At 34.7% G+C, this 26,019-nt stretch overlaps 1 protein-coding gene across 2 annotated transcripts; it reads right to left on the bottom strand.

Moving 5' to 3' along the window:
- Window positions 1-185: 185 nt before the first annotated feature.
- LOC145628977 (phosphatidylserine decarboxylase proenzyme 2-like) lies at window positions 186-25,816 on the bottom strand. Of its 2 annotated transcripts, XR_014111526.1 has the most exons (22): window positions 25,384-25,816; window positions 21,468-21,547; window positions 20,324-20,348; window positions 15,099-15,158; window positions 14,850-14,918; window positions 12,728-12,817; window positions 12,600-12,650; window positions 11,393-11,476; window positions 11,195-11,286; window positions 9,479-9,634; window positions 8,279-8,363; window positions 7,453-7,564; window positions 6,474-6,574; window positions 5,090-5,137; window positions 3,756-3,902; window positions 2,948-3,043; window positions 2,777-2,851; window positions 2,564-2,653; window positions 1,898-1,984; window positions 1,748-1,798; window positions 461-649; window positions 186-326 (listed from the first exon to the last, which is right to left on the bottom strand). XR_014111526.1 is itself a non-coding variant. In XM_081681432.1 (21 exons), exons 1-21 carry the CDS (start codon window positions 25,561-25,563, stop codon window positions 539-541), a joined length of 1,890 nt encoding a protein of 629 aa, XP_081537558.1. In that variant the 5' UTR covers window positions 25,564-25,815; the 3' UTR covers window positions 186-538. The 2 variants fall into 2 exon arrangements, 1 of the variants encoding a protein (XP_081537558.1); XM_081681432.1 differs by having other exon boundaries at window positions 186-649; window positions 25,384-25,815.
- Between the last annotated feature and the right edge of the window lie 203 nt (window positions 25,817-26,019).

The following is a 26,019-nucleotide window of genomic DNA, read 5'->3' as shown; positions in this document are numbered from 1 at the left end:
ATAATAATCTACTGAGTTATTCTATATTTCAGACACGAAGAAAAGGCCAAACCTAATTTGCAGTCTAGTTCATATCAAGATCTTCAATTAAACCATTTAACATGAAAGATTCTTCCATAGACCATTCTTCTATTACTGGTACACTACAACTACAAAGACTAAATGTCTCTATAATATCTAGAAACTGATCAATAGAAACATCAGACTTTGATCACACTTCATCATGCACTAAACTAAGTGGCATCATTGTTATCTATACAATAAGACAAGTTATGCATCTACCAAAGAAGTTTGTTCATCACTGTCTCGTCATTTTCATCAACTACCTGGATGTTGGCAAGCATTACAAAACTCAAATCCCTATTTTACGCAGACAAAAAAAGTTGAAACTTATGTTGACAAAAGTAGGAAACTGAAAAAGGAAAAAGAAAAGAAAAATGGCAAGAGAGAGATGCAACACACGGGCTCATCATTCGGTGTGCAATGAACTATTGCGCTGCACCAAATTGTAGCAGGAAATGACTTGGTAGCCATAGCATTATCGCATATTTGTTTTGGTAGATACACCCAGTTGCATTCCTACACGAACCAAAGTCTCAAGTGATCGGGCACTATTATCTAGGAGGTCCTCGTCCAGTTTTATTGCGCCCTGCAAAGAAAATAAAATCAATAGAGAGCATGTCATCTATCTCCAAGAATCAATTTGTTCTAGTAAAATTTAGATTGGCACTGATAGAATGCAAATTACGGAGCTGTTTAATGTTTAAGGCCTTCTAGTCCTCCTAATTAATTGGCATGCATTTCTAACAATCTATCTTTGACAAAAGTAGTAGCATGAATAACAGCATTACGCCAGGAAAATTTACAGAATTTATTGTTAGACACGAGGTCACACGACTGGTATCAAAGAGAGTGATCTGATAATAGAGATTGCAAAGAAAGCAGAATCGGGGAACAGTTATGTGCGGAGAACAAGTAAAAAGCAGAGAGAAAATGATAAAGACTTTCTGCAGATAATAGTTTTAAAACAATTGTTACTAAAGACTTGTTAACAATTTCAGCTTGAACCTTAATGTTGTGGACCATCATATTGCTAACTAGAAATATGCATTTAATCTAAGAGTTGGAAAAGAAAATTCTAGAATAAAACTTAGATTGCTGTTAAGTACTTCCTCCATTTTTTATTAGTTGACACCTTTCTATTATTACGCTTACCAACACATGTTTTTAACAATAAATATCTCTAATTATAACCATTGTAAAATTGTAAAAAGTGGATATTAATAAAATATATATCGAGACAATTTAAAAAAGATCCCACATGACTATATTTTTTATCGTATCTATAAATCATAAAAGCAAGTCTAAGTGTAATATGTGAATAGTGTAAAAATCAAACGGTTTCAATTAATAAAAAAACGGAGGAAGTATAATGGTTGGTTATGAAAGGAATTTACGGAATTTGAGAGTATAAATTCTCTTTATCAAGATAAAAGTTCTATTACATAAAGCTTTTGTATCTAGAGTTAAAGATAAAGTTCTGAATGATACTTGGCGTTTTTAGTTATGTAAATAAAATGCATCATGAGAGCTCAAGAGCATGAGTATTTTTGTCCCTTTTTTAAAGGGTCAAATATCCTAGGTGCTTTCTTATACATCAATTTATTTTTTGCTACGTATATTCAGAATAATATATATATAATTATAATAAAATATAAATTTGAACGTAATTTTACAAGTGAAATACCTTCTCAAACACACAAATTACAGTGCTTCCACCAAATGAGAAGTACCCAAACTGCAACATCAGTAAACAACAATTGTCATGGAGATTGTAAAAGGAGAAAATAGGCACAAGTGCACAGCATTCAGTAAGTAAAATTCAGGAAGTCCCAACCTCCTCGCCCTTCTGAACATAGTCACCTTTTTCCCTAGTAAATGTAATGCTGCCAACCATTGTTGCACCAATCGCAACAAAAGCTACCTGCAACCAGATTGATGATAGCTTAATGAAAAAAGAACAGCTTCTCTTCCTTGGGAAGTGGGAACACTAAGATGACTGGTCTAAGCAATACAGCAGCAGTCATTCAGAAGCAATTGTGGCAATACTTAATTATGACTCTCAGCAGTTTGTTTAGTTTAAGGTTTCCAAGGAATGAGATGCAGGAGCATCAAGGTGGAATTGAAGAGTTCTATTACCTATATTACCTTACCCTTTCAATCCATTCTGTTTCTTACGGAGTTAACTAACACTTACTTAACAATTGATAAATCTGAATGGTTTTATACTTAAATTGCAGTTTGTTTATAAATATTCACAAACAAGTAATATAAGAATTTTTAATTTTTACATCACACAAAGGGAAAAATGAAGTAAAATCAATCCCATTGATAAATTTAAATGAAACGGAATATACTGTGAACACAAAAGACAAGTTAAGGTGTGACAAAAGAAGCTACTCATTAACAACAAAGTCCAGCATCAACTTTGATACTAGTTGTGAAATAAAGAGCTCAGAAACTTTATTCTCAAAATATGGAAGAAGCTAATAACAACACTAACCTTTCCAAAACATGAAGTTGATATTATAGACACAGCTCTCTTATTCTCTGTGAAGACATCACAAAGGCTGTTTACAGCAATAGGATTAACCTGCCTCAACCGGAAAAAGGGAAATTGAAAATGAGAAACAAAAAATATATGGGTCAAAAAAGAGAAATAATATCTGATTCTATAATCACTTAAAAAAAAAAAACAATTTTCGATAATTCATACAGTGTATAAGCACCCAGGTATATGAACAAATCTCTCAATGGTCCCCGAAACTGGTAAGTGAAAACGATGATAATCCTGCAATAATAGTTTGATTATAATTATGTCCAAATGGTGGAAAAGGATGCTGGCTAGTTCAAAAAATCTTCTTCAGAAGTTAACTTTACTAATTACCTGAGGAGCTAACCGAAATATCACCAATGCTCCACCAATGAAATGACTGGCAGAAACATCATTTCCCAATAGGCCTTGAATAGAGAATTTCCGACCCTACATAATCATATTATATCAGCTAGGAGGCAAAACTCTAGATTTAATCAAACAACTAGCATACCACTGACCATTGTTCTTTTATATTTTATATGCTCTAAATTTTCACAAATTATAGTAAAGGCCAATTTTTCTGTAGCAGAGCCAAAGCTTGTCCGGTGAGAATCCACCGAATATTAAGTATTCTCAAGAAGTCCCCCTATAAAATAAAATACTACAGAGGTCTAGATAAATTATAGGGGCAAGGTCTGAAGAGACCTAACTATATCTATAATTTATTCCTTTGTTGCTTAACAATATACAAGATACTTCTTCAATAAAATTATGATCAATTCATATAGATTCAAGGTAATACGATATATTCAACAGTTTGCAGCACCCATCCAGAAGCAAATATGACACAGCAGTAATCCTACGAAAATGACAATCCCTACCATAAGTACACAGTTATTAATTAAAATGTGTGGCAAGTAGAAGCTCTCACGTGTAATAAATCAATAAAAACATGGTGGCGATATTGTATCAAAGGTCAATGAAATAAACAAGTAAGATAACTTTGCTGTCAATCTGCCATGTTTTGTAGAGATAAAAAAGTAGGAGGATGAAAGTTTCCTTGAACATTTTATTGTACAAATGCAAAGATCAACTTGTATTGAGACTAGTTCTACAAAACACTGTTTTCTCCTTTAAATATACAAATGGTATATAGTACCTTGATCCAGAATCTGGTGCTGTCTTCCACATTTTTAAAAGCCGTTAGACGAGAATCTGCACCACATACTGCAATATCATCACGATCCATGAAGGCAATGGGTCTTGCACCAGGTTTTAGTTCCCGAATGAAAAATTCATTAAAGGTCTGTACAATCAAAAGTGAGACGTTAATTGATAGTGAGAAAATGACATAAAAAATGAACAATGGAGATATAAAAAAAGTCTTCATCAAATCATGAATAAACAAAATGGACTATACAAAGATGCTGCTGCCTGATCCAAACTTCAAAATGAATCAAGTAAACGAAGAGATAGGGTGATTTTCCCACATAGATCACACTCTCTGATAACTTCTGTCTTTAACAAACAGGGAGAACACATAAAAATGAAGGCACAAACATCATGAAAATGACCACAAGTCCAGTGGTGTCACTGTCTGTCATCCCTAAATCAAATGCATAAAGATATCCCTTAAAAATCAGTATTAAAAAGATTAACAGCAAAAGTAATGGAGTAAAAAACAACTCAGTTAACTCACAACTAGCACAATCAAGTTAAAAATGCTAGTAAAATCCTTCAACTAATTATTTCTCCTTTGTCCACTTTTGTAGGACCATTACCACTCTTCAATCAAGCCTCAAAATGTTGAATCACAGAAGGATTCACAAATGAAAGAAGATAACAACAAATATCTTGCATATGCAGGATTTAAGCTTTTTAGATAACAAATAAAGGTCCCCAATCAGATAGCCTACCAATATCGGCTAAAAAGGCCATCCTTGGTTGCAATGAGGCTTCCCATGGAGCTGAATAACTTTACACTAGAAGTTGATTTATTAAACTTCATGCAGGCCTAAAATCATCCTTATTTTCCCAGAAAATCCCTATTACAAGTAGTGAGCAAAGTGTAATCTAAATCATTATTTTTCATACTTAAATTTGCAATCTAATCCACAAACTCTTAAATCTTCACTTATGCTATAATCACAGATAATTTAACCTGCAATTCCCTTTAACAAAGGACTACACTAAAAACATCCACTATCTCACACCGTTGTATCTAAATTCTATTTCTCCTACCTAGATTCTCGTGGAGAAAAATGTGGGTTACTTAAGTTCTAGAAACTTTATGAACCCTTTTGATGCCATTTTGTCATGATAATCAAATTACGTTCGCTGCCCTGGTGCCTGGAGTCCCAAAGTACTTCATGATAAAGAGCTTTGCATCAGCGTTAGTACTAATGGACATCCCACATTATGCTTAGAAAAAAATTTACAATGGGTGCGACAAGTAAAGATGGAATCAAACCATATGAGTTCAACTATTCAAACCTTGAAGTGATCCAGAGGGTATTTTGTTTCAGATAAGTTCAGCTGATCCTGCAAAATATAAAGTTTATATAAACAATTTACTATTCAGCATATTATATTAAGAGCATATGAGGTATGATTGACATACAAAAAAAAGAGTATTTGTTACTAATGAGCAAAAGATCACTTTTCTTTGCACATCAGAAAATTAAAAGTGAACTAAAAATAAAAGAATAGTAGAGATAGGTAGTCATATTCTATGTTATAATCAGTAATTTGAATTGTTTTTAAATGGCATAACATAGTATTTGAATAACCTTTAATTAATCTGGTAGTTTACTTGGAACCAAGTAATGAATTTGAGCTCTCTAATGTACTCCTTTTTGTTGTTTGATATAGATGTCTAGTAAAGGTTATCTACTTAGCTCTACCTCAGGTAAATAATATATTGGATGTATGAATCCATACGGCAGCTAAGATATTATGTATACACAGTCTTAGCTCATCCCATCCAATATAAATCCCAACACACCATATCAACAATCTACTGTTTAACTGATCAAGGAGAACCCAAAATAAATAAAATTGATTATCAATGTTTTACTTGCATCGTTGCATGGTGCATGTTAATCAATTCTTTATTGGGCCATAAGAAAATTGATAATCATTTCACAATCTACCAGCTAAAATGGTAGTGTTATAATTTTATATTCAATTAGTTTTTAAACAACAGAAAAAAGGAAATAGCGGGAATAATTAGAAAAAGCCATAAATGCAAATATTGGACCATAAGAAAGAAACACTCCCCCCCCCCCCCCCCCATCCCCACCTTCCCAATAACAACAATAACAAATCCTTAGTTCCAAAATGATTTGCGGTCAGCTAACATGAATCGTCATAAGGGACCGTCCGAAAGAGAAAAAGTTCCTAGCAAGATAGCGGATTAAATAATATATGGCCCCTCTAAAAAAAACAGCTAAAAGAATTTGACTGTATAAAGAAAGAGCACAATTGTCATCATTACTAAAGATGGCACTGGCAGGCCGGCCCGAAGCCTGGCACGACAGGGGCACAGAAAAACACGGCACGGCACGAAATTGTGCATGTGGTCCGCCTTATTTGTGAAAAGAACGATAAGGCTCGACACGACTAGGCCCGACACGACAAATCATGCTAAAATCAATGCAATTTTTCTTAGGCACGCAAGGTCGGCACGTGGGCTGGGGCCGTGCACTGGCCAACCTTTTGAAAACTTTGGCCCGACACGTCACGACACGAAACTCGTGGGCCAAGCGTAACTAACCTTAAAGCACGTGGGCCTGGCACGAGGCATGACCCGACACGGCCCAGAGCCATCTGTAATCATTACCAAACCACCAATAAAGGGAGAACATTAGTACCATACCTTGAAAAGTTCAATAAATTTTGGTATCTCTTTTGTAGATTCAGCCGAGTTCATTTTTTCTCCTTGCTTTTCAGAGAGTTTTTGCATAATTTCTTTGCCTCCTGCACCACAATCATGAGTAAAATACAGTTTAATATAAAAATAAAGGCAATTGCAATATAATCTACTAATTTCTAACAAAATGGGGGGGGGGGGGGGAGATGAAGAAGAAAAAGAAGAAGAAGACGATGTCATTGAAATTTTAGCCATAAATGTTATACAATTGGAAAAAGGCAGCACAATGCAAGCTTATAATACATATAACTATTCAAGGTGTAAAGGAGCACTGTTGATACAGTCTTGAAATTGACAAGTACTATAATTCATGAGATTAACTATCTAAAAGCCAAAACAATCTATGACAGAATACTAGAAAAGTACTCTCACGTTTCTTTGTGCTACCCAATTACTGTGGATGCAAAGATCAAGTAGAAGAGAGGGGAGGAAAGACATCCATGTATTTCTACTGTTTAGAGGACAGGGAGAGAACAAGGTATGAATAATGGGTTTAAATGGGTCCTATGTAGTAACAAGGGAAGGCAAAAGGTAGAAATATATTTAGCTATATGATTTAAGTGATAGTAGGTATACACAATGGATGAGAACAGATAAGGACTTGAACCCAAAAAAAAAAAGAAAAATATACAAATGGAGGGAGTACAATGATCTCGCCATTAAGCATATTTTTTTGTTAAAAAAAGGTTTCTATGAAATACATGTTCTCTGTAAAGCTTGTTAGTAAGAGCAACATATTAAGATAGGTGTAGAGCTGTTGAAAGTTCCAAAACAGCAGGACAACATAGCAAATAAAAAACAGACCAAACATAAGGACATCTGACTCTATAACTTATAAAGTATCTGACAAGTTGGCAAAGCTGAATATTAAGATCAGATACAAGCGAAGCCTCTTATTAAATTTATTACACTTAATTGATTGTACCTTTTCTGAGAAAGTAAAGCCCCGGTTTATTTTGATACAAGGATCTCATAGCCAAAATAATCTTTCCATCAATCAGTTCTTCCACCAGCCTCTTAGTTGTACGATCAAAAACCTAGAGCATCAACATTACAGTTTATCAACAGAACCGATAATAAGTGTATAATTTGAGGTGCCAATTTATCAGAAAACACGATGTGTACTGCAGAAACTTATAGTAATTAAGGCTAATATAATATAATAATGATGCTAGCATAACTAACATTTCCTGCATACCCAGGATACAGCCCACATAGTGTACTTCAGATATTAATGAAAGGCAGACATGGGGGATGTGAATTGGGAACCCAAAATAGATGGAGGGAGTATATGTATTAAAATAATTCAGACATATCATGATCATATTAATCCCTATTTTACTTGTTATGTGATTGAATTATAATGGAAGTTAAATACATTAGAATCTCAAATATATTCATTTCTTAATGAGATGTGTAAGGTTATAATATACGAAGTAAGATATTTGAATTGATGGATTTGGTTCCAAAGATAATGGCTTTATATTTGTATGAGGGAAGCTAATGGTTCACATTTAGTTACTGCCAGAAGAACTACTCTAATCTCCGGGTTGAAGGATCCAACATTAAACTCCCATCCTTCCTGGCCAATGATGAAACTCAAAAGAATCCACTAGCAAACTATCCTTCTCAGAAGTATAGAATTGCAAAGCGACAGTTCCGGGAGGTAAAAAAGAACCAGCTATCTCAGCATAGGATGGAGAGTGGTAATTAGTGAAATAAAGCTCAAAAAGACCATCCTCTTTCCATACCAGAATATGTCCTGCCTTTGAGCCTGAGTGCAAGCCAATGCCATAAGAAGAGTACTGTGCCCACTCACTCAGTTTGAGTAGCCATCTAAATACAGCAAAACAGAAATGAAAAATGAATGTTATTAAATCTAATAAAGACTTAAAGAAAAAACAGCAAAAGCTAAGTTACAAAGCCATACTAAAAATATGAGGGGTAACAAAAAGCCTATTGGGCAGTTCACCGGTTCAAGACCGGAGCATATTGGACCGAAGACCAGCAAGACCCATAGATCAGAACAATAATGCTAAGACCAGACAAGAACAGACTACACAAGACTGTTACAACCAGTCTAAAACCTAGACCAGATCATTTCAGGCCAGTTTTTAAACATTTTGTATGTTTTTATACTTTGTATTATTTTATTACATTATAGAATAGAAGAGGAAAATAAATACACCCTCCATTATATTTTTATTGCAAACCTTCCTATAAACAACCCTTTTTTTTATTGCAACACTTCCTTAAATGGAAATACTATTAACTATTTTGTAATATCTCTCTTCACATGGTCCCCACTCATACCCCACCCACACTCTTTTTTGATAATTCCCTTCCCTCAACTCCCTTACTCTTACATAAACTGTTCACCCACTATCACTTTTACTTCATTTTTTTTTTTTTTTAACTTAACAAAGCCCACTTACATTATATTTTTACAAATTCAAATCAAGTGCATAAAACTCCTTTCAGGTCAAAGTGTTGCAATTAACACAACAACAACAACAACAACCAAAAAAAAAAGAAAGAGAGAGAGAAAATTGATAGTTCAATGAATTTTTTGAAAGTATAATATTGAATAGCTCATAATATACATTATAAAATCCTCCCCACATATTTAAGGAGAAAATCAATCAATTTCAAGGCTTATATGTATATTTTGTAACAAAAAATTGGTCTAGTCCAAGACTGATATTTAAAGGATTTTGGACCGGACCAAACCAAACCAAAGACCGTATATTAAATTTTTCAACTTGGAGATCGGACCATTTCTTTTCTTTTGGATCAATCTCGTCCAGTATATTTTTATATACGGACTAATTTTGCACACCCCTAACTGACCTAGGGGCTAAGAGCCTAGGAGTGTAGGCTGTGAGATTCAGCATTTAATTAATTTATTAATAACCAGAGTACTAAAACTTGCTTCAGTGAAATATTCTTACCCATATGAAGCCTGCTTATCAGTTAAAAATCCCCCACTCATGGCATTGTTTCCTGTCCCTTCATTAAAACACAAGGTCATATGAACCATGCTACCAACCTGATTGGAAGCGTCAAGGAGCTCACCACAAACTGGACAAGAGTTAATGAGGGGTTCCCTGTAAAACAACCAGTTAATAATAAATCAGATGCTCAAAATATAAGAAACTCACAAATCATAGATGACCAAAGAACACAATTCCACACTAATGCTTACAAAAGCACACAAATAATAAGGGTGATTTGCACGGGGTAAATGAAATGGAATTAAGAAAGGGTAAGAGAGAATTGAAAGAAAAACCCTTTGAAAATTGTTGTTTGGTAATATTTGGTCGTTCAAAACTCTCTTCTCTCACCATTGCACCACTACCACCTTATCCCTTGTTTATATGTCGCTACCACTCTTCCTCGCCACCTCCCCACCACTGTCGTCCCCCCCTTCACCTATCCGCCGCCTCCCCACCATTCCAACCCCTTCGCCTTACCAACACTGTAGCCCTTTCTCTCCTCTTTTTGTTTCATCACAGCCATTGAAGCTCAAATTTCAGGTTCTAATGGTCAAACTTGAATAAGAAAACTCTGCATTTACAGTTTTCATGGTCAAATTTGACCTTTCAAAGCCACAATTTAATATAAGAAAAGGTAATTCCTCATTTTTAATCTTTTTTTTTTTTTTTTTTTTTTCCCCAAATTTTAGGGTTGTGGGTTGTTGGTAGTTTTTTTCTGGAAGGGGGTGGCTTTTCAAGAGGGTAAGATCTAAGGGTGATTGGAGGTGGTATTGAGGTGAGTGGGGCGTGGTTTCGGGGAAGGTAAGGCCAGTTTTGGATGGTGGGGTGGTTACAAGGTGGTTTTAGGTGGTTAGGGTGTGGTTTGATTTGTTGTGGTGGTATTGCTTATGGTGGTGGTAATGATGATGAATGTGGCAGTGGTTGGACGGTTGTGGTTGCAATAAAGAGAATGGAAGTACCATGGGGGGATGGAGAGTCATGGTATAGGGAATTAGCACGTGGGTAATTCAATTTTCAAATCCTCCATCACAACAAATTGCGATTGCTCATTGACCAAGTATTTCTCTCAACTTTTGCTTTTGAATATGCGGCAGCAAATTTGTCTTACAACAACCAACAGTGACATTCACTAGTTGACTATAGTGGACATTGGATTTAGGAATCACCAGCATGTTTTAAAAGAAAACAACCTGATCATTCTGTTGGCACTTAATGGCAGAATTCCTACTAATTCCTAACTATATTAGAGAAGCTTACAAGTTAAAAAAAAAAAAAAAAAAAAAAACAATCATCTTAGGTTGAACTAAGCCCCTAACCAAGAGACCTTGGTGGTGACTTTATAGATAATATTGATATAATCCAAACTCTGTTAAAGCCTTCCATAGCTCACTTTCTACTAATACTTAAATTATTTGCATCAATAATCTCTTCTCCAACAAATATCATAACTTTTTTTTTTTTTTTAATTATTATTATTATTATTATTTTTTTTTTCACAAACTAAGTACCGGGCAACTAAGCTGATAGCAATCTAAACCCACATTATATTGAAATTCATGTATATAAAGTTAATATCATAATTTAAAATTTTTAAAAATCTAACCATGAACAGATAATGAGATCCCAATTATATTTCTTAGGCTAATTTAATCATGCTCTTACACAACATACTTTTCTTGATGATAGGAAAGTAGGGAAGCCAATTCGTCGATGCTAACAACTCCATCCCCGTTTTTATCTGCATCCCTGAAAAGCTCGTCTTTCTACAAAGAACAGAACAAAAATACAGTTCCTCAGAAACATAATAAAGATACAAACCAAACTTTCTAGCACTATACATATTCATTCTGAAAAGTAAGATATACAGACTTTGTCAGCTGCAGCTTGGTTGCCAAATGCATCAATCAACTGAGAGAATTCAGAGAAAGAAAGACAGCCATCTTCATTATAATCCTACAAAGAGATAAAAATTTCAGACTTTGGATACATTTATAATGTTAATTTAAAGTAAAGGAAAAGGAAAAGGAAAAGGTAAAACTATAATAAAAGAGCAACAACAATTAATAAGCTTAGCACAAAAAGAAGTATCACTCCTTTCTTTGTAACACCTCTCGTAATTCCAGCTTATGGTGGTAGTAAACTAATAATATGACAACAGAAATACAATATGCAACTTCCAAAGCATGGAAGCCATTGTTAAAATTGCTCAAAATCTTACAAGTAGGGATAACAATCCAATCTTATATTTTAGTAACTTGTTTCAGTATGTATGTTAAAGTGTTAGTGATGAAGATTCTGATGACATCGGAAATGGAAAATGAGCTAGTAAATACCAAACTTTATATTGAAAATTCAAAGCACAAGATCATGTTGACAGGAGCAGAGCATTGAAGTACACCATAGAATTCATGGCAAAGATCCAAACAACACCCAATTCTGCTTCGAAATACAAAATAAAGAAAATCTGGGTTGCTGAAGTGATCTAGAAAATCATATCAAAGCTGGATGAATCATGTGTTGACATTGAGAAGGATCAAAAAATGTTGGGACGCTTGGAAAAAGGTCAAAGCTAACAATGGACTTCTATACTTCATACATCAAAGTATCAAACACTACAACCAAATGTAAAGCTCTTCCAAATGAATAAAATCGTGCAAAGATTCTCATGATCCTTGTACCACAACACTCCTATATAAGTAAGTCTCTTAGTCACTTGAAAGACTCCTGTAGAGTTCAGGTGCAATAACGGCCTCCCCCTCTTTATTCCAAGATAGTAAGGAGAGTTGACAAATTATATATATGATTTCTGGATAGGTTAGTGATTCTAGTATAGAGTATTAACTATTAACTAAACCAATTGATATACTAGATTTGCTGATCCGTTTGTTAACTTTCTAGAGTTTCTACACGTGATCCAAAAGATGCCCTCAATTATTTATGTCATGAAAACTCATCAAATATATCATTGAACAGGACTAAAAAGAGGTGACTTAACTCTTAACTATGAGGATATTCAATTGAACAAATACCTTGCAAATAATTACTTGTCAAACAAACACAGTATTAAACGCCATACCACAATAGACAATATGCGGCGTGCAAAATCCTTCTCTGTTTCTTCTGGATCCTACAAGAGACAGCAACTGACCAATAGTCCAAATAAGATTGAAAATTCAATCAAACACTTACATATATAATACATACCTCAACATAACACGAAAAAGATAGTTTGCCAACCACATCGGTCGAGGATGGATCCAAGAGATCAACTTCGGCTATATCAGACTCCAAATCCTGTAAAATGATACTAGTTTACATGCATGAATAATCTCAGACACAATATTATTATTTTACTTCTGTCATGATATTTACAAGTCTGAGAGGATATAAACTCTATATACCAGACAGCTAAAATCAAAAAGGATAACAATTGACAGTATTAGTCTCAACTATGGACATGCTTCTTTAAATGTTCGCAACTTCGAATTAGCCAAGACAATCCGAACTATTGGGTGTTTCTTCTATTATTAGATTATGAGACTTTTAACCAGACAAATAAGTCAATTACAATCTTTCTAAAGTTAATTTCAATTGTAGTTTCCAAGTTTGCCTCCCCTCCCTCACTCCATCATCAAGCTCTGCCCCTCTACCCCAATAGCACTCCCCTTGTTCCTCCGTTATCCATATTCAGCATCTATGAGAGCGATGAAGAGCATGATGTTAGTAATCTAGAGGCCATATCCATGTGTAAGGCATCAACGATTCAACACAACAAATCAATACAATAAGATACCTTAATAACCTATATACCCTAAATTACTAAACATGTACCATCGCTTTTTCACATTATATTAACTATTTAATCGTTAATATCTAAAATTCTGTATAATCTAATATTAAAAAATTTACTTTTTGAAAAGTACATATCAAGAAGATTTTAACAAAACCCCACATGACTAAATTTTCCTTACATGTTGGTGATTATACATAATCAAACTTTGATCTCTTTAACCGAGACTACAGGGAATGGGTGCATCTTTTGGAGACAGAAGGAGTATTAATTATTTTTTTCCGTAGGTAGTTAGGTGTGTTAATATCAAATCAACTAAATCACATGGATCTACCATAACCTGAATATATGAAGGGCAAAAGAGTATTGTTTCGGAAGGTAAAAGGAAGAAATTGAGTTGAATGTAGATTTTACATGTGGTGGACTGTGGAAGAGGAAAAAGTATGGACCTAGCGGAATCAAGGTGACTAGTTGCTCCACAAGAGTTTACCCAGGAGGTCATGGCGTGGCGGTTGAGAAGGGTGTAGTAAGGTGTCCAATGAAGGGTGACTTGGGTAATTGGGTTGGGTGGGTCTAAAACAGAAGGTGGGGAGCAAATCCCAGAATTTCCCTTTTAGGGCTGTTAAAATTTTAAAGTTAAATGGAGTATGAGTGTCAAAAACGCTCTATAATTAAACAAAGTGTTTTATCATTACAATGAGAATAAGTTAAAAAGAAAATTCCTTGAAGGAAGAGAAAAAAAAAACAATTTGAATACTAGATCTAAATATTGGAACATACTAAATAACCTGTTAAAAAACAGAGCTAAAACAAAGAAACCTAATCTAAAACAAAATGCTTAGAGCTTGTTTGGCATTGTTTTTTTTTTTTTTTTTTTTTTGAAAACAAAAAACCAAAAACAAGAAAAAGGTTTTTTCACACCTAAGATTCATTACATGACAAATATCATATGATTTTGAAAACCAAAAAACTGAAACCACAACAATACCAAACGAACCCTTATTGTTAAATATTGATCTCACAACTTCGGCATAACCAGCTTAACCTATTGCTTCAATATTTAAAGCCCACTAAACCAGAGAGATTTATATGTATAGCTACTTTAAGGTTTATAATAGCTTTGTTGAGGGGGAAGCCTCCCCTGGCAGGGAGAGGACATGGTAGTTTCTACCAAGGGATGGTGCAGTTGAGTGGATGAGAAAGGTGAGGATGCATGGTGGTTCTAGAAAGGGAAGGTTTAATTGAGTGGATGGGTAAAGTGAGGATGGGGCTCTAGTGGCTTGGCAGATGCAGCTGAGGATGAATGTTGGCATGTCGCACTTCTCTACTGAACTAATTAGTTTAGGTTGAGGACTTATTAGAGAAGAAACCCTAAAACTGGGGCATTACTTAGTTAATCAAAAGTTTGGACCTTTTACAGGAAGATTATTCATAGTTAAAACTGGTACAGTCAGTTATTCCTAATAAAATTGACCAAATTCAATAATTGATATTATCTAAGGCTTTGTTAGTAGAGAAATTAATTAGATAATGCACCTGAGTTAGAAAAACAAACAGGTTAATGTCACAATAACCTATGAGATTGTTCTTCTTCAATAAGTTGGTCTGCAATATACAAAGAAAAAATTATGTCAGAATATATACATATTTTTAAAAGCTACCAAGTAGTCTTCTCTTAGACTAGAAATATCAACATTATCTATATTTATCACTGTAAGAGTCGACTAAATTCTCTAGAATGACAGCATAATACATATACAGGGCTGAAGCAGAAGATGTCCACACCTCATAGACAGTTACTCTTGCAATATGAGGCCCATTGCTTTCTAGAAGAAGTTTCTTTTCCTGCAAGAAGAAACAGATTGACATTTGTTCAGGAGAGGAGTACAGCAACGGATCATAATTAGAGAATAAATAAATGAAAGAATTTCCATGAAGGAGAAAAGGGGAAGAAAACATAAAAGTCAATAAAAGGGGAGAGTGGGGGCACGCTGATGCGCCGTTGAACAAAAGCACCATAACAATGATAGTGAAAAGTCAAATTCATTTCTTTCCGTTTCAATTACTAAACAAATTTAGCAGTAAGGTCACCAAAAAAGACTACATTCATATAAAACATCCACATTAAAGCAGCCATCATCTCAGGAATTCCACGTTCACATCAATCTTAACTTTGTAAGAAAACAAGACAACATGATTACATATATTTACGCTGCAGTGATATTTGTCTAAATCAGTTTCCTACCTGAACAAATCTTAGGACGTTCATGAAACATGGGGAATTGAAAGTAAAAGTATAGTGCTATAAAGTTTTCTAACTTAGCACTAGATAAAACTTTATAGATAGTCTGATAGTAATAATGAAATTAATGATGCTGATGGCCATCATAGCAGATGCTGCCACGCTGACATGGTATTAAAAGATATAAATGAATAACATTAACATAAAATAAATTGCATGATAAAATTGTAAGTGGCCACAATATTTTTTTTTTTTTATTTTTTTTTTTAAAAAAAAGGAAAGAAAACAAGTTCGCTAAAATGAAGATTGAGCTTTACATTATAAGAGGGTCGGGGTAAATTAGATTGTCATAACGAAAATTGCAAAGAGGATCAGGGGCAAGTAAGTCTAAACAAAATCATAAAAGTAATAGCACAGTTCTACTCAACAAGAAGGCTTGTGAGAGTAACTACAACAAGACAGAGTTAAAACTATTTCCCAAGATAAAATCCCTCGATGCCAATGCTTCAGGATGCCCTGCACCTTATGTCCAAAAGGACTTTTTGTCATAAACTACCTTTTAAAAGCAATGTTTTGTGGGAAACTACCTAATAAAAAAATGTTGCAAGAAACTACCTATTAAAATAAAAATGTTGCAAAACTACCTATTAAAATAAAAATGTTGCAAGAAACTACCTATTAAAACAAATAATGTTGTAAAAAACTATTTATTCATCGGATTTTCGTCTTTGACTAATTTCTCCGGCGTTGACCACCCTCGGCCAGTCACATGATTTAAACTAACCAAATTCACACCTTTTTACCTCCCCAATTCAGCGTACAGCTTCCCCTTTTCATCCTTATATTAGGTCACATGAAGGCTTGTGTTGGTTTTAAGGATGCGTGAGGGTGGTTTTAGAGGTGTTTTGAGGCGTGTTCGGGTGATGTGGTGGTGGGTAAAAATCATACGGTGATGGAGCGGTGACAAGGAAGGTGGCATTACTGGTGGGGCATGGAAAAAAAAGGTTTTAAAAGGTCACGTGAGGCAAGTAGGTGGTCAATGCCGGAAATATTAGTCAACGGTAAGGCAAATGTAGGAGTGATGAAACCTTTGCAGCGTATAAGGAGGCTAAGAGTAAGGCAAAGGCAGCTGTTCGCCAAGCAAAAGAAAAGGCATATCAGGAGGTTTATGAAAAGCTTGATTCCAAGGAGGGAGAAAGGATCATTTATAAGATGGCAAAGAGAAGACAAGAGGCAAGGAAGGATATTGGCATGGTGAAGTGTGTCAAAGATAAGAACCAAATGGTCCTAGTGCAAGAGGAGGGCATCAAGGACAGGTGGAAGGGGTACTTCGATGAATTATTTAATGGAAGTAATGGAGTTGTGATAGGAGATACCTCTATGAGTGATGAAGAAATCAACATGGAGTATGTGCGAAGGATTAGGAGAGTAGAGGTGGAGATTGCACTGAGGAAGATGAAACCTAAGAAGGCGGTTGGCCCTGATGGGGTACCGATAGAGGTGTGGAGGTGTTTGGGTAAGATTGGTATTGATTGGTTAACAAACTTTTTCAACAAGATATGGACGGCTACAAGGATCCCACAAGATTGGAGGAAGAGCACCTTGGTCCCGGTTTATAAAAACAAAGGAGACGCTCAAGATTGTTCTAACTATCGAGGAATTAAGCTTATGAGCCATACTATGAAGTTGTGGGAAAGGGTGATTGAACAAAGGTTGAGGGCATGCACAAGCATTTCAGATAACCAATTTGGTTTTATGCCTGGGAGATCTACTATGGAGGCAATCCATTTGATAAGACAAATGATGGAGTTTTATAGGGTAAAGAAGAAAGATCTTCATATGGTCTTTATTGATTTAGAGAAGGCATATGACAAGGTGCCAAGAGAGATACTTTGGTGGGCAATGTTGAAGAAAGGTATCCCACGAAGGTATGTAGACCTAGTTAAGGATATGTATCGGGATGTGTCAACAAATGTGAGGACATGCGGAGGGTTGACAAAAGATTTCCCTATTACAATCGGATTGCATCAAGGGTCTGCATTAAGCCCTTTTCTTTTTGCAACGGTTCTAGATGAAGTAACTAGACCAATTCAAGATGAGGTTCCATGGTGTATGTTGTTCGCAGATGATATCGTTTTGGTGGATGAGACTAAGGATGGGGTTAATGTCAAGTTGGAGCAATGGAGGCAAAGGTTGGAATCTAGAGGGTTTAAGCTAAGTCGGAGTAAGACTGAATATTTGGTATGTCGTTTTGGCACTCAGAGGGGTACAAGCAATGAAGTGGTGAGTTTGGATGGAAAGGATTTGACCATGAGTGAATGTTTTAAGTACCTAGGGTCGATCATCCAGAAGAATGGTGACATTGATCAAGACGTGACCCACAGGATTAAGTCAGGGTGGCTTAAATGGAGAGCGGCCACGGGAGTGTTATGCGACCGCAGCATTCCCTTAAAGTTGAAGGGAAAATTCTACAGGACTGCCATAAGACCAGTGTTGCTCTATGGTACAGAATGTTGGGCTTCTAAGAAAGAGCATATTAAAAAGATGGAGGTTACGGAAATGCGCATGTTAAGGTGGATGTGTGGAAACACTTTAAGAGATAGAATCAGAAATGAGGTTATTCGCAAGAAAGTAGGTGTGGCGGGCATTGTAGATAAATTAAGGGAAAATCGTCTGCGTTGGTTTGGACATGTAAGACGGAGACCCGAGGGTGCACCGGTGCGAAGAGTGGAAGAGTGGGACCATGGAGGGATTAAACGAGGAAGAGGGAGACCAAAGATGACTTGGTTGGAAGGAGTGAGGAAGGATATGAAGTGCATGGATTTACGTGAGGATGAAGTTTTGGATCGTAAGGGATGGAGGAGAAAGATTTATGTTGATGACTACACGGAATAATCAAATTTGGTTCATGTTAGCCGACCCCACTTTTGGGATTAAGGCTTTGATTGATTGATTGATTGATTGATTGGTGAAAGTCCGGTGAAGGGTTGTCTTTTATAACATTTTCATTTAATAGGTAGTTTCTTACAACACTTTTTTATTAGGTAATTTCTTACAAAATATAGCTTTTAATAGGTATTTTCTGACAAAAAGCCCTTTTCAAAACCATGTATGGAAAGTAGGAAACTAGCAAGCTACAAGTGGATTACATATAAACTGGACAAATTTATCGCTATTACCTAAGAAAAGCTAATGCCATACAAAGTAGTAAATTCTCAATGCGGCAATAGAATGGCTTCAAGTTAAACTACTGCTCATAGGCATACTGCATATATTCAATCACAAAAATTGACAAGTCAAATGATAATTTAAATCTTGTTGTAACTACTTTAACTCAACAGCAATTACACTCCCTCAGTTCACCACTGCTCTGATATTGGACACCTTGCCTACAGTTAGTATTTCACTAAACCATGGCAAAAGCTATGTAATTGTGACATCTTATGATTTTCATTTTACAATTCGACATTTACTTTTAAAGATAGACATCTTAAGCCAAATCATTTCATGGAAAGAGTGCAACACATAAGCATCAGACCATTCTCCATCTAAATTACCATGATACTGCAGCTCAAGAGAATAATACAACTGAAGCACAAGAAATTATAGCTAATGCCTAACAGCTTACTGCTTCACAATGTGTATCTAGAGAAAATCTCATTAGGGATAAATAGAGCCTGCTTAAACGCTTTCATTTGGAAAACTGCAATGGATGCAAAACTCCAATATAGAAGGCTTCATCAATAATAGATAATCTCTGTTTCAAAAAATAATAATAGATAATCTCAAGATCTTTACATTATTTATGACTAGTAATTGTGTAATAAGCTTCTTCTATTTCCAATAACAACATTTGAATATCCCTCCAGACAATATAGGGTTAGGCTTTGCAACTTAATTTCATATTTCATGTAAAGTACATGATTTCCACTGCTACAGTTCATTGCTAAGTTGGCGACTTGAGTCCCATATTGGTCACATGAGGCCTTATGTAGGGTTTATATAGGTGAATGGGCTCTCCTTCCCTTAAGCAAGCTTTAGAGAATGGCTATTCTGTCATCTAGTATCAATGATATCTACCACTCCTTTGATCCTCCGGTTAGCAATCTTCTCTCTTCTACCTAAAGGGGTGGTATGTTATGGTCCATTGCAAGGAATGAGACTTAAGTACAGGGGATTATGTAGGATTTAGAAAGGATGATGGGCTCTCCAGTCTCTGTCCCTTCAGTTAGCTTTTGGAGATGGGAACCTATTATCATATATTGCCTGCATAACCTTTTTGTACTTGCAGCAAAATGCCAGTGAACAAATCTAACAAAAATCTGCTTCTCAATGGCCCCCTATAGAATCATAATACCCTTTGTACATACATTCCTTCAGTTGACCAAAAGAAGGAACTCACTGTAATGAAACAAAATTTATTCAAAGACAAGCTACATTATTACAGCATAGTTAGTTACAGAAAATCACCAAAAGAACCAAAGAGAGCAGCTTGAAACCAAAAGGCAACACATCCCAGTCTCTTGCATTAAGAAAAGAAAACATGTAAAATCCATAATCTACAATCTTACACTATCAAACATGAACAGATTTTAGTCCCAGATGATAAGTGAAACAAGCAGAACACAAATATTCCAATCAAATAAACGGATAAATTGGTTCTACCATGCCTAACATCCAATTTAATATTTTCCAAGAAACAGAACATTAAGGCACCATAATAAAATACAGCAAAAAAGCCAAAAAGATATAAATTGAAGTTGCTTACAGAGTTCCAAACAGGCTCTTCTGTTCTGCACAAATATATATAACACAGGTTAATTTAAAAAGGCAAGAACATCTTGAAAGATTAGAGATAACAGTAGAGAAAATTTTGTAACTAAATATATAAGGGCAATTCCCGCGCATATTGTAGTAGTCACCATCAACTCTTAAACAATAAAGAGAACTAATTATGAAGAAGTAGAAGCAATTGGGAAGATTCATGCATAAACTATAAGCATAAAGGTGACCGTTAATGGTAGGATAACGGCAAGGACCCTATTGATACATAATAGTAGTTGAAGGTTATGATGTGTAACTTTCAAAAGCAGGGGGCACAGCTTGGAAAAGTCAATACTACAGAATTATAGTGTAGAATTTCCCAATTAATTTTATTATTGACAAATGACAACATAAGTGTTCACTAGTAAAATCCATTTTATTCATTTCAATCATCTAACTTCCATTCAACCGTTTTTTCCAAGACCTTGTTTTGCTACCTTTTCCTCAACCTGGCAAACCATCTCTAAAAGTCTTAAACCATCCCCATCCTCACCCCATACTAAACAATTTTTAAAAAAAAAAAAAAAATTGATTGTAAATGCAATAATAATGAATATAAAAAAATTGGGACAAAATATAGATGAGCACTTCAGTCTTACTAGTTAAAAATGTTGTGTACAAAAGAGTTCCCACGAAACTTTCTTGTGAAACTAGCCAATAGGCTAAGCTATGGGGTGTCAAGACATATACATGGCCAAAACTAAAAAAAAATACAAAATTTATCACTGAAAAATCTCTAGCAATTATATGTACTACCTCCATTCCTTAGTACGTTCCATTAGAATGTTGTGTCCAAACACAAAGGGCTTTCTGACATTACATAGTCATATCTTGAAACTTATAACAGTATTCTAAAATGACAAATGATAGTACATTATATGTAAAAGATGGTTTACAGAGTAACCTAATTCCCAATCTAACAGTATTTTCAAGATACACTCCTTTAAATTTCATACACAAAACAGAACATGATTGTCATTATATTTAGTATAGCACATAAAGAGACTGGCTTACAAAAAATAAAACATAAAAAAAAAGAGAAACTAATTAGATACAACAAAGTCAAGTGTTAAACAAAGAATACTAACTGATCGGTGATGTCTGTGCGGAATGTCTGTTCTCCAAGCGTAACACAGGCCAACCATTTGTCTTTAAAAGTCATCTTTGCCTATATTATATATAAAATTCATAAAACTTTGTTACTTTGAATTACATGCTTATCATGTTACAAAATAAACTTCTCGACAAAAGAAATTTCAGCTTTTAAACTTACAAGCCAATCCCCCCCCCCCTTTCTTGAGTTATCCTAGGTTTATTTTGCCCAAATAGAGCTTAAAAATGAGGGTAACAATAAACCTATACGGTATATAGTAGCGCTTTCCCTCTTCATCAAACAATCAAATGCAAATCTTATTAGAGGAAATGTTGCATAAAGGCAAGAGGATACCAAGTTCTTAAACAAGTATTCATTCTATTTTCTATTGGTTGTCCCATTTTCTTTTGCCATAACTGGCAATTTAGCTATGATGGGGATGAGTATGGATCAATGTATAAAAAGGCTCAAGGCGCACAACAGCGCGCCTCAATGCACCTCATTGAAGTGAGGCGCATATAATAAACAATATAAAAAAATCTGATAAAAATCTTTGTGCGCTTCAGATTCCTTCAGCTTATTAACGCACCTTAGCCACGCCTCATTGAAATCACCTTGCCTAGATCACAAAAAGCGCATGACCCTTAACGCCTCAGCGCCTAGGTGTGCTTTTTCAAACACTGGATTGGATATTGCATCAGAGATGATGAAATAAAAAGGTGATTCATACTAGAGATGTGATTTTCAATGAAATAGTCATGTAAGGATCAGTGCTTGAAAAAGTTTGCCTAGGCGCTAAGGCACAAGATGACATGAGGTAAGTGCTTAACTTGGTTTAGTGAGACGTTTTTGGTTAGGCATTGGTTAGACACACGGGGGCGCACATGAGACGCTCCTCTGCCAATTTTTTTTGACTGTTTATATAGTGCGCTTCACTTCAAAGAGACCTGAGGTGCACCTAGGCGCTGCATAACCCTTCTTGCTTCAGCGTGCCTAGAGCTTTTTTATACATTGTCAAGGATAGACATAAAACTCACAAACAGAGTGGGCTAACATTTGTAGATGAAGATTATGTCCCACACAATATGATGAAAGAGTCGATTGTAAAGATAAACTCAACAAGAACACGTTAGACAAAGCAATACAACACATTACATTATACCACAATCTCCTAGTCGTGAGAAGAACTTCTCGGCCTCATGATCCTAACATAAAATACATGAATTATCTATATTTATTGGTTAAGGACACCCTGAATGGCAAGTGGGACCTTGCAATAAAAGATGAGATTAAATCTTTTATTTCAAGCCATACATGGAAAGTAGCCGAGTTACCTATGGGTAAAAAAAGGCACTTCACAACAAATGGGTATATCAACTTATCAAGTGAAAAAAGAGCATGATGGTTCTAAGAGATAAAAAGCTCGATTAGTAGTCAAAGGATTCCGACAAAAAGGAGTTGACTACAATGAATTTCGAACCTGTTGTGAAACTCAATACCAATAAAACAGTGTTGACTGTTGAGTACTGATATTGCCTGGGCGGATCCAGAAAAAATGTTTAACGGGGTCAAAATACATTTGATAAATTTTAATGAGGTCATTTGATCAAAATACAAATAATTTTTATAGGAAAAAAATTTAATTTATAGGAATTTTTTTTTTCTCATGTTCAAGTGGGGTAAAGGGACCCCACTCAAACATACATGCATCCGTCACTGATTGTTGCCAATGCAAATCTACATCATGGGCAATCAGGCATGAAAACTACATTTCTTCACAATGATTTGGATGAAGAAATATATACGCATTCACCAGAAGGTTTCTTAGGAAGTGGGAAGGAAAATATGGTGTGCTAACTTAAAAAAAAAATGTTTGAATGGCCTAAGAGAAGTGCAAGTGTGCAACGCTAACCACTATTGCTACATTAAGAGATATCGATCAAGTTATATCATCTTACTGCTCTATGTCGATGATATGTTAGTATTGTACATGGATGATAAAAGAAGGTTGAAACAACAATTTTCAAAGGAGTTTGACATGAAGGACTTAGGTCAAAAAAGAAGATTTTCAAAATGCAAATTACAAGAGGTAAGCAAAAAGGAATTTTGCAGTTACCTCAAGTACATTAAACGTGTTCACAAAGATTTAATATGAGTAATGTTAAGCCAACACGCAACTACGCAAGTCACTTTTGATTATCCAAGGATTAGTATCGTCATGCACAAGAAGAAGATAAAGAATATATGGCTAAGGTTCCTAATGCTTGGCCATTGAGAGTTTGATGTACGCAAGTATGCAAAGGTTTGTATAAAACCAGATATTAAACATGTTGTAGGAATCATTTACTACTTCATATGTCAAATCATGGAAAAGTTCATTAGGAAGCAGTGGAATTGATATAAAGTATTTACAAGGTACCATAGATAAGTGTTTGTACTTTAATAAAGGTGAATTAAAAATACAATTGTAGAGGAACCATAGGTTATACATTTAAAGTTGGAAATACAATGATAAGTAGATGATACGGCTTCAAGGTAGGATTCCAGTAAGAAAATAATGTACTTTTACGGTTAGAGTCAAAGTGCAATACACTTGGCAATAAATTTAGCATCATATTATAGAACTAAGCATATCAGACTTCGATATCATTAAGATCTCTATGCAAAGATGAAGTACTAACATTAGAGAAAATTCAAGGAACTAAGAATCTAGCGGAGATATCTTAACAAAGAAAAAACTAATTTGCAATCGTACTTTGATTTTTTGCAATTGAACTAAGAGATATCTTAAGAATCTGGGCAGAGATATCCTCACATTCCCACTTCTATTTTTTAATTTTCTTGTACTTTTTCTATCTGCAACTAAATAACAGAAAACTAATTTGCAATTGTACTTTTATTTGAATTTAATTTTTCATTGAAAACATTTTACATCAAACCAAATGGGGCCTTAAAGTTGATTAACTTTATTGCTCTTACTAACATTGTTGAAACTATTAATAAATGGAATAAATAATACATATATCTTTAATAGTTATTTTACACAATAAAGTAGCTTTAGTTACTATTCACAAACATTTCATACAAATGCTAATACAATCAACTAATCAAACTAACTAACTCTTAGAGTGATTTCCATCAATATTGTTAGAAAAGTTATAAATTCCAAGATTATGTTAGTTTTTGTAAATATTTCCTACATACCGTCCATGTAACCATAAAAATTGATTTATATTTTTAAAAAAAAGTAAAACTGCTAATTGAATTAGCGGTTTAATTACTTGAAATTCATGTACACGAAACAAAATAAATGAAACCGCTAATTCAATTAGCCAGCATTGTTGCAAAATAGTAAAAAATAAAAAATAAATAAAAATAGTTGATGATGCCGACAGTATGTAGGGAATATTAGCAAGAAGTGACGTATTCTTGGAATTTATAACTTTTCCAACCATTTCTATGGAAATCACTCTAACTCTTACAATCAACTATTCAAACCAGCTCTCTAACAAATAACAACTGACCCCTCGTTCGGCTCGTTGCAAAGTGTTGTATAAATCACATTAGTCATTGTGGGTCAACATGAACTCGTAAAGTATGAGAATAGTATAAAAAGTCTAACCAAGCCACTTATATTTTTCTAATACTCATTTTAAGATACAATAAGGCAATAATACAACCTTTGCTTTTTTTTTTTAATAGCTCAAACTCAAATGATAGATTAAGAAGTTTAAAAAAAACAAATAAACATAAAAGGACCTAAACGCAAATCTAGTAAAACAAAAACATAAATACTCCGTAATATACTCACAATGACAGGTAGGTACGAGTACGTGAATAGTATAAAAGTACAAATTACGTAAAGCAATAATAATAAAATAATAAAAAGTCAAAAGAAATTAAAAACATACAGAGATGAGAGTGAGAAGAGCAATTCCGGCGAAATCATCTGCTGAAACCAACTTAAATCCATTCCCAGATTGCTTCGATCGACTATCACGCCGCACAACACGCCGCAGTTTTTGCCGCAACTTTGCTCTGCGACTTTGAGATGATGATGGTGATGAATCTTTCGAACTTCCATGCCCCATTCTTCTATATCAACAATTTACACTAAAATGGCGAAGATCAACCAGAATTTCCAATTTTGAAGTGCTTTTTTAAGGAATAACAAACAGTCGAATTAATGAAAATTAATTTGGAATAAGAATAAGAATTTAAATGGTCGGTTACATTTAAGAATTGAAAAGGCAAATGTACTGAACAGTTGAAGAATTTGTCCAAGCTTTTTTTTGGTGGGTGGATGTTAGGGTGGAAGTGGCCAAGTGGGGTGTATTACTTATGGGGTTGACTGTTGATTTGTTTTCTCTTTATACTTATCAAGGTTCAACATGGAAATTGGTATGAGTATAATTTTATTGACCGAATTCTCGTAACACGATAAGAGATAATTTAGTGGTTAGGATGAGATACTCACCCCGTCATGATTTAGTTGTAACACAAAAATTTGCATGATTATAAAGAGATTAAGACCTTAACTTTGGTGT

The sequence above is a fragment of the Chenopodium album genome, chromosome 4 (assembly GCF_948465745.1).
Source record: "Chenopodium album chromosome 4, dcCheAlbu1.1, whole genome shotgun sequence".
In the NCBI taxonomy this organism is placed as follows: Eukaryota; Viridiplantae; Streptophyta; class Magnoliopsida; order Caryophyllales; family Amaranthaceae; genus Chenopodium; species Chenopodium album.
Note: the sequence above shows the minus strand (reverse complement) of the source record. Positions and strands in the feature narration are given on the sequence as shown.

Coding starts and splice junctions, on each gene's coding strand:
- LOC145628977 (XM_081681432.1), bottom strand. CDS start 25,563: ATGGGGCATGGAAGTTCGAAAGATTCATCACCATCATCATCTCAAAGT. Junction 12,818..14,849: donor TGTTTGTTTTTCTAACTCAG/GTGCATTATCTA, acceptor ATCATTTTACAG/GATTTGGAGTCTGATATAGC. Junction 12,651..12,727: donor CTTTTTCGTGTTATGTTGAG/GTATGTATTATA, acceptor TGTCTCTTGTAG/GATCCAGAAGAAACAGAGAA.